Genomic DNA, 9,926 nt, shown 5'->3' with positions numbered 1-9,926 from the left:
ATGGTGAAAGTGAAAGTAAAGAGTGTTGTCTTGTAGCGTCAAGTCTCTTATTTGGTGTTTATTTGGCATATTACAGGTTATTGGTTAAGTGTAGGCTAGTGAGCTTTGTCGCTGTAGGTTCAATTGCTTGTCATATCATAATATTCATGTGCACCTTATAGGTCTCTGAGTTGTCAATAATGTCCTTGGGCAGCAGCGTTGTTGATCATTGTCTCGGAACCATTGTCGTTGGGTTCGAAAATTCTGAACAGTACCCAAGGATTGTATTCGATCGTATAAATAAGCTGTTTTCGTGTTCTTGTTAAAATAAATTAGTTTAAACTAAATGGATTAATATGAATATAAACTGCGTATGTATTTGCATAGGGTTGGCCTAACCTCATTATAATAAACTACCGAGGAGTGAAAACATATTTATAGACACGTACATAACATTTTATATCATATGTTTGTTAGTTCCAGACAAGGTACTAATACATACCTTGAAAGAACGTTTACGTAATACAAGAGCAAACTGTGAAGATTACATTGTAAATAACTGTGAATTTTATATTGTAAATACATGTATATCACTGCTTTGAATTTAGGAATTGTACGTTTTAAGCATACCGTACAACATGTCTTTTTTATCAAATTTCAAAGTATTTTGGCATTTGCAGAATTAACTATTTTTCAATATTTCTGATATTTTATGGCAGATTTGATTAAAAACGTATTTTCGTATATTTTCCTAACCAAGATGGAGGCGCAATTTACATTGAAAATTGATTTTCAATCTTAACGTTTACTTGTACGTTGAAGTAGTGTTTTCATATGAACTTAGTCAGGTTTAGAACAATGCAATTTATTCGATGTTCAACCCAATTAGTTAACGTTCGAATGATAACCAAAAGCATTATTTCTACCGTTTAATGCAGAATAATATTGAAATCAATTGTAAGTGGCTGATTAATTCTAAGGCGTCATTTCAACAAAAAAGATTTAGTTATTAATTTGTCATCTCGTGCAAAACCGAACTGACTATTTCACAAAGACAGTTGATCTCGTGAAAAACCGGAACTTACTATTTCACAAAGCCAATTGATGAATTATAAGTTTTGATGCTAACTTAGAGGTTAAGCTAAAGGGTTCTGCTCCTTTTTTTGAAGGACTCTTCTGCCCTTCTGGAGACCAGCATGTTCACACTATTGCCTTTTACAGCATTAGATAATTAAGATAACTAAATATTTCTTTCTTTGTTAAAACTTAAAATGTCGTTATAAATTACAAACTTGACACTTAGGCAGTTGAAACGAAATATTTACATCAATTAACACAATTTCTAACATTCTCTGTGAAATTCAAGATTCAAGCATGTGCCTTTATTCCCCTTAGCACCCTGTCCCTTTTCTGCAGCATCCTGGCCTTTTCATTACCTGGCCAAAATCCTACCTAACGAAACGTTATAATAAATATACTTAATATATTGTTATCTTACTCAGAAATTAACAATAATCCTCTATTTATTGAAACATACTTATCTAATTGTATCTGCCTTTGATTTGTTTTCTAAGCCATGGCCACAACGTTGCGCAAGGCATCATGTATACAATGGAAGGCTTGGTTAAAGCTGTATCGTGTTCATGGTTGACATAATCTGCACAGTTCTTTCCCAGTTTTACCCCAGATACATATTCAATGTGCCAAGTTCGGAAGGCATCTTCATAATACCTTAATTGAAATTTAAAATAAACAAAAGTGTCTCTAAACGTTTTGAAAAATATACATATCTATAAAGTGTTTTATTTAAATATAGCTTTGACCAATAATACATGTACAAGTATGTAATCCTACTCCCAGAATATAGCGAGCATTTTAATTATCTAGAATAATCGCTTATTAATTAACGCTTGTAGTACATTCTCGTTCACCAGCGTGATGGTGATATTCGTTGGATTTATCATTATCAAACCTCTGATAAATGATAATGTTGCAGTTGGACAACCCTGTTTATTTATTCGGTATTTTCCTGGCCCTTGAAATCGTTGTCTTCCGTACCGTTTCGCACGTGTCCTCGGGTCGGGAATGTCTATCGCACCGCCTAGAAATGTACGATACTATAATATGCTACTCTAATTATTGTCGTCATCTCGAGATTATCCTCATTTTGTCCAAATCACCGTTTTTCCCAATCATTTTAGCACAGCAGATGGATTTGTAGAATCTAAAACAAAATTCTACTACGAATTGAACAATATGCCATTAATCTTTAAAAATGATTGGATGATATGCCTACCATTTGTATGACTGATAGTCTGATATCTTGCTTAAAGAAATGCTTTTAACCCTGCATCTGTTGCACTTGGTGCAGCGATGGCAATGTTTTAAGCATTGAACTTGTTGGAATTATCTTGAATTATAACGGTTCCATGAAAGACAATAAGATATTACTATATGGTGTTATATTAAACTATTCAGCTGCATTGAACATAGATATATAGATTGTTTGTTTGGCCTCGATCATTGTGCTTTCCAGCAGGTTCTTGATTAACTGTTACGTTTCCGGCCTTTTACTATGATTATGCCGTATTGTAATTTGCAGAAGCATAGGACATGAAAACATTGTTTGATTTCATGGAAAATTCCTAATAATACCTACGAAAAAATATTGATAATTCAATGGGCTGTCCTGATTCCATAGAAACGGACACAAAGTGGTGGATCTGTGAGTCACTTTTATAAACAAAACTCTTTTTTGAAATATCTAAAGCACCGTTGATTGCAGTACACGAACCAACATTAATAGTCAAAATATCAACATCGTTCATCATATTTTTCTCAGCAATTATTCGTCGCATGTAACTAAAGTCATAAAGTGTTTTACAATGAACGGAACGGAATTTTATCCTTATCTTACCACGAGTGATTGACATGGAAGAGAAATAATGGATTACATGTTGTGTTTATATTTGTGATAAAAATGTTTTAGATAATATATACCTAGTCGCCAATGCTCGTTTTTTGACAATTTTAGAAAGCTCGTTTAATAAATACCGTATTGAGTAACCATGCATATACAATACGTTCATATATGGCATGCATTTACAATAAAACAAAAAAGTTATCAAGCGTGAACAATAAGTGAAATATAGACAAACTTAGCGTAAAGTCAACATCATCAAATAATATATAACGTAATATAACGTACATTCTAAGCCACTGTTGTCCTCGTTATGAATGTAAATAAGTCTTAAAAATTAAAATGTAAATGTAAAATTATTCTTCCGGTTTAAAGGATATTTCCTGTGATGTTAATTCACAGTTTTATAGCTGTTCATGGCTCTGTTGATCAACAAAGAGAGAAAGAGAGGTAAACCGTGTATAAGCAGACATGAAACAAAGTATTAAGGGGTTATTCCTCTTATTACAATAAGCACTGAACTAACTGCACTATTCTTAATAATTCAATAAGTACATCGTATTTACAGAAAATGTAAACAAATTGGTCATTTTGTAATTATTTTTGGAAAAAAAACATAATTTGTCAAAATATTAGCAACCAAAAAATCCGATAGGCTTCGTGAGCATTTTGGATTACTTTTCTAGCACAAATTATCATCGTTCGAGTGTCTTATTGATATATGAACCCTGACCATAATCCAGATGGCTTTCGCTTTAATTTGTTGACGATGATGATGATGATGATGATGATGATGATGATGATTGGGCTGTTGGTGATAGATTTGTCAATGGTGCTGGTGGCTCAATTTAAATTTTGATAATGTGTAAGAAAACGCAACAAAATAAAGATACATTAATATTTATCCACCATTGAATGCAGTGGAAAACATGATAGATACATTCAAACTAAGGATAGTTAATTCAATATGCGGTTCAAACCAAGACCTTTGTTATATATATATATGTTTGTATGGCCCGTATCAAACAAAGTTTGAAATAAAGTCACGCAACAATTCCCAATATCAAACAGGAAATACCCTTGCAAATGAATTGTCTGATGCATGCTGGGGCATGTGTGAGGTCGTCGAGCGCTCACAAACTGGCTTAAGCCCTGACGTGAGTTTCCTTGCACCCAGTTTTCATTGACCGTACACATATGGTTACATAAACAAAAAAACAATGATGTGGTGATAGTTGTTTATGGATTTATGTATTAAACTGTTGTGTCTCTTTTTTGGTGTTTGTTTGCCCTTTAAATATAATATTGGTTAAATTTAGGCCACTGGGTTTTGTACTTGTAATTTTCTTTTTCTTTACACTGTAGCAGGATACGGACACATAAACCTAGTATAAGCTTATACTATTAAAGAATTCTACTTCCCCCATCATACTGTTCATATACACCTTTAGTGCCTGGGATTTGTCAATGTGTCCTTGGGCGGCCGCGTTGTTAATCATTGTCTCATACTTGTCGGAACCATGGTTGTTCGGGTCGAAGTTTTCTCTTACCCATTCTGTATATACGCCGAAGTTTCCCTAAATCGTAGAATTAAATAAAATTAGAGGAGTTCGAGATGTTATAGTAATAAGCTTGTCCGACTTTTACTAAAAGAGGTTGTGGATTTGAGCCCCACAAGAGGCACAATCGAATGTTTTCTCAAAATAAAAACCTGTACCTGTTTCTGACAGTATCCAAGGAATGTATTCGATCGTGATTCATACAAAATTACTGCTTTCACGACGGAGTTAAAATACATCAGTTTAAAATAAATGAAATAATATGAATATACGTTTGTATTTGCCTAATGTTGGCCGAGCCTCATTTCAAGAAACTACCGACGAGTGTAAACATTTATACAGACGTTAATCAGGACACTTGCATAACAACTTTTATCATTTTGTAGCAAGATCAAGACATGGTACTAATAGACACCTTGAAAGAATGTTTGCGAAATACTCTTGCAAACTGTGAATAGTATATTGTCAATAACTGTGAATGTTTCATTGTAAATACATGTTTTTCTATATTTTTGAATGGGTAAAGCAAAAACACGTTCAACCTGGGTTTTTATTTTCTTTCGTTCGTGTTCATTTTTTCATTTAAATAAGTAGATATTATGTATTTAGTTTTCCTATCCAAGATGGAGGCTGGATTTATATTTAATATACACTTTAAAATGTAAATTAATTTCTACGGGGAAGTCGTGTTCCCATATTAACTAAATCAGGTTTTCAGCAATTCATGATTTAAAAATTCTAATAGTTTTGTTAAGGTTTGAGGGCTTAGCAAAAGTTATATACCCAAAAGCATTGGTTCTACAGTATGTTTAACGCAGAATTATTTTAAATTGACCTGTATTTGGCTGATCAATTCTTAAGCGGAAATAACAATAAGAGTTTAATAATTAATTTTTTATCTCGTCAATTCCAAAACTTCCTATTTCACTAGTGGCAAAGCCAATTGATGAAATTAAGTTCTTATGCTTACTAACTGAAATATTTTGCTATTTTACACACACAAAAAAAACAATTACTTAGTATCCCTTCATGGTATATACTTCTCTTACTGTATCAGCCTTGATTTGTTTTCCAATCCATGGCCACAGCTTTGCGCAAGGTATCATGGACACAATGGTGTAAATAGAAGGCATGGTCAGAGCTACATTGCGCTCGTGGTTGACATAATCTGCACATTCCTTTCCCAGTTTTACCCCCGATGCATCTCCAATGTGCCAAGTGCGGAATGCCTCTTCATAATACCTAAATTGAAAATGAAAAAGTATCTTTTAAAGTTGAGCAAATTATAAATAATAATAAAATGGTTCTCTTAATTGTAGCTAGCGGTTTGATAAGTTTATATTTTCATTGGTTTTATCAATAATAACAGTTGATTATATCCTGTTAAACACACCGTTTGAAAACAAAAAGTTTATCTTGATAGTATCATTTCCGGTGTGATGTCTTTTGGCTTAAATTTGGCGCGGTCCAGGTAATTGTAGATTAATTATTGAATGATGAATTTTCAGCATGAAATTAAAGAAGTTTTGGAATGCAATATAGTTCACCTTGTGAACACCAAACGTAAATATTTCGCTTTTGGTGCTCGCTCGTTGAAATATATTGCTATCTTACACTGAAACAAACATTTATCCCCAATATCGGATACGTTCGTAGTAAGACAACCCTTACATCGTACATTTGAAATTGTCATCAGCACAAGATCATCCTCAGTTTGTCCAAATCATCGTTTATCGGAATTATTCTAGCGCAGGAGATGGATATGAAGAATCCAAAAGAAAATCTACGAATAAAACTATACGTCTTTAAACTTCATAAATCTTCCATTCATTGATTTTACTTACTTTTTGTACGACACATATCTTGCCTCAAGAAACGCTTTCAAGTTTGCATCCGTTGCGTTTGATGCAGCGATGGCAACACTTTCAGCAGCGTTGAACACGTAGGAATTATCTTGAATTATATAGGCGCCTGCAAATACAATCAAATATTACGATACGATAGTATATAAATAGTAGATGACTGATGTGGTGATAGTAAAATTGTCATCTTGACAAATACTGTCGACCGAGGCATCATATATTCATTTTATCATACCGGAACAATTTTAGGGGATTAATAGAATGTTGTTAATACAAAATGACATTTAAAACCAAGAAAGACTTTCAATTATCAATTTATCACAGTAAACAAGACAACTTTCAGGGCATAATGCATGTAGATGTTCCGTCACCACACTTCAAGTACATGTACATTAACCTTCGACTTGTAAGTGTCATTGCCAGATGAGAATATCTTGTCTTTTATGTCAATTTTGTATTTTTCTATCACATGTTTTAAATCCCATACTTAAGACAATCAAGATATTTTTTTCTTCAGCGCTTCACCACTTCTATTGCTTTAACAGGCGCGTAGATATCAAAGGTGACAGTTAAATCACTAGGGCTATCCACAAGATCACTAGAATCCACCGAACGTTAAATTTGACAGTAATGATTTCTACAGATACGGTATGAGAACTATGCATTAAGAGTGTAATTGAGGTTTATTAATAGATAATACTATTCAGTAGTATAGAACATTGAGATATTGTCTTTCGGTATTTTTTATAATGTCTTTGTTGTCATTTGACATTTTGTGTTTCTCGTTTAGTGTTTCTTTGGCCTCGATCCTTGTGCCTTTAAACAGGATATGGTTTAAGTGTTGTGCTAATGGGCTGGTCTGATTCATTGTTTGAACATTAAACAATCGACTATGTATGTAGAAGAATTGGACAAAAAGACATTGTTTTATATTACTGTCCGATGTATACGAATACGTTCGAAGACAATTATTGACAATTCAATGATCTTCTCTGATGTCATCGCAACGGGGTCGCAATAATAACAACTAGTGAATCCGTGAAGTATTGCTTCTGTAGACAGAACTCTTTCATTACATTACAGTAGCACAGATCGGTTTTAAATTGTAAACATTTCAGAGACAAAAGTTAATAGTCCAAAGAGTTACATCATAAATGGCATGCTTGATGTCTTTAACCCTAAATCGTGGTGAACATGGTTTATATTGCTTAGATACTATGTGTTTTTACAATGTCTGAGCAAAACTTCGTCCATTGCAACTATATACATATATAAACAAAACTAAAGTGTTTAGCAATGCGTGGCCTAAACCTACCAAAGTTGTTTGACAAGAAACAAATTCAATATAAGTGGAGTACCGTACCAAAATCCACTGGATTCAGAGATGCCTTGCTTATCTCTTGGACAAAGTGTGACTTCAATGACTGTTGTTGATACAATGTTGTTTGTTGCCATAGATACTCAGAGAAAGGCGTTTCTTCAGATTGGTAACCCACAGGAGCCCTCATATATTCGCTGTCATCCAACAAGTATACTAAGAAGGTGGCACTCCGAGGGCATGTTTTTGTTATACCAGCATCACAAACGCTAGTCTGACTACTAGACATACATAACTATCATTAAAAACATGGATAGATGTTTGTAAATATTTGTAGAATTTATGAATTTATTTTATTAAAAAGTATGTTAAGATATTAATCGTGTTTTATGTTTTTTTACGACAATTAACTCTTCTGCCATTAATATGCGTCAGATAGTTTAGAAGCAGATGCGTTTCAACATTTAAATAATAAATAAAAAAAATGACGTCATTATAATTTTTTCTTATAGCTAGTTGTCAATGCTCGTTTTTCATCAATTTTAGAGAGCTCGGTTTAATAAATCCCATTATAACCATGCGGGTCTTACCTTCTATATACAATACGAGCTTATATTGCATGTACATGTTAAAAATAAATCAAAACTTTATCAAGAAGTTACTATAACTGAAATTTAGCCAAACTTACCTTAAAGCCAATAGCATCAAATATGCAATATAACGAACACTCTTAACTATATACGTCATCCTTATGAATGTAAAGAAGTCTTACAAAGTAATATTTCCATAAAATACTACTTTCGGTTTCAAGGATGTTATGTGTAATATTGAGTCACAGATTAACAAAGAGGGGTAAACCCTGTATGAACAGACATAGTATTAAGGAGTTTTGCCTCCTATTACAATAAGCGTTCTTGTCGAACTTAATGCAATAATCCTAATGATGCAATAATTACATTATATACATATAATTATATAGAAAATATACAAACATCTCAAATATGATGCCACTTTTAATAACAAAAATGCCTGAAACTATTGATACAATTTATGGTCATAGAAATTATTGTTCTATTAAAACATTGATTTTTAAATGCCCTTAAGTTAAAACACACGCCATTTTTGGATTGTGTGACATTTGGTATTTTCGTTATAACAAAACTACTATTATGTCAAAATATTGGCACCACTACAAAGCCAGATAGGATTGAAGAGCATTGTGGTTTACTTTTCCGCTGAGTATTTGTCGGTGAGTGTCTTAGTGATAGATGATCATGTTTCCCTCAGTGGAAGCTGAACAAAATATTTGAACAGAACATATAATATCGATACGTTCAGGGTTCAAAAGGTAATCCATTGCAAAGGTGTTGTTTTTTCCGAACCTTATTTTCATATTGCATCATTTGCATGATATATGCCAATATATCCTATAACAACCGTAAGGTGTTTTAGCGTTTGTGTTTCTTCACTGTTTGTTTTAACTTGCTTTTTTCGACCGTGTTCACATGTGGAGTTCTTGACTGGGACCCATTTTAATAAAGGTCGTAGTCGATCTCAGTCTTAAATTGAAATAAACAAAAAAACTTTAGTGTCATATTTTTGTCATTTCGATTCATATTTGTAGAAAATGAATACAAAGCTAAGGAAAAAGAAAAAATCCACTTGTTGCAGTTTATGACATTTCTACCGAGTTGAATTGAAGTCATGAATAAGATCCTTAACTGGCAATAAGAACTAGTTTACCGTATATTTATGTGTTGCCTGAATCTCTTATAGAGATTCTACTATTATTGTATGTTGTGATAAAATATTCCTGAATCTCTCGGGCAATTTTTACTGAATTTTCTTCTACTATGGTGATATATGAATGAACCTCTTGATGAGCTTCTGCTGTTTTTTACCTTCATTTTTAATAGTCAAATATGTCTTAACCTGGGAAGCGTCTGCTTTTGCTACAGACTATCCATCTTTTATTATAAAAGATGTCTGAACCTCTTTGGGAGCTTCTATTATTGTTGCAGTCTGTCCCTCTTCTAAGATGGAATATGCCTTAACCTCTTTTAGAGCTTCTGTCTTTACTACAAACTTTACCAGCTTCTATGATAAAAGATAGTTGTACTGCTTGGAGAGCGTCTGATATTATTGCAGACGGTCCATCATCTATGATGAAAGTTGCCTGAACGTCTCGGAGGGCTTCTTGCATTGTTGCAGTATTTTATAATAGAAAATGGCTGGACCTCTCGAAGAGCTGCTAAATTTGTAAATTGTTCATCTGCTATTATTTAAGG

At 33.2% G+C, this 9,926-nt stretch overlaps 1 protein-coding gene across 3 annotated transcripts; it reads right to left on the bottom strand.

Moving 5' to 3' along the window:
- Window positions 1-640: 640 nt before the first annotated feature.
- LOC128229882 (uncharacterized) lies at window positions 641-8,621 on the bottom strand. Of its 3 annotated transcripts, XM_052941775.1 has the most exons (6): window positions 8,327-8,621; window positions 7,684-7,919; window positions 6,303-6,429; window positions 5,508-5,700; window positions 4,345-4,476; window positions 641-2,080 (listed from the first exon to the last, which is right to left on the bottom strand). In XM_052941775.1, the coding sequence occupies exons 1-6, from the start codon at window positions 8,383-8,385 to the stop codon at window positions 2,069-2,071; spliced, it is 759 nt and encodes a 252-aa protein (XP_052797735.1). In that variant the 5' UTR covers window positions 8,386-8,621; the 3' UTR covers window positions 641-2,068. The 3 variants fall into 3 exon arrangements, with proteins under 3 accessions (XP_052797735.1, XP_052797734.1, XP_052797733.1); XM_052941774.1 differs by lacking the exon at window positions 641-2,080 and having other exon boundaries at window positions 2,695-4,476; window positions 7,684-7,916; window positions 8,327-8,569; XM_052941773.1 differs by lacking the exon at window positions 641-2,080 and having other exon boundaries at window positions 2,695-4,476; window positions 8,327-8,568.
- Window positions 8,622-9,926: the final 1,305 nt, after the last annotated feature.

The sequence above is a fragment of the Mya arenaria genome, chromosome 4, assembly GCF_026914265.1.
Source record: "Mya arenaria isolate MELC-2E11 chromosome 4, ASM2691426v1".
Lineage (NCBI taxonomy): Eukaryota > Metazoa > Mollusca > Bivalvia > Myida > Myidae > Mya > Mya arenaria.
This window is presented reverse-complemented; position numbering and strand designations above follow the sequence as displayed.

Excerpts from the sequence above, each read along its gene's own strand:
- LOC128229882 (XM_052941773.1), bottom strand. The coding sequence starts at position 8,385 with ATGACGTATATAGTTAAGAGTGTTCGTTATATTGCATATTTGATGCTA. Across the intron at positions 5,701-6,302 it reads AGATATGTGTCGTACAAAAA|GTATTATGAAGAGGCATTCC; the intron begins GTAAGTAAAATC and ends TTTTCAATTTAG. Across the intron at positions 4,477-5,507 it reads AACAAATCAAGGCTGATACA|GGAAACTTCGGCGTATATAC; the intron begins GTAAGAGAAGTA and ends TCTACGATTTAG.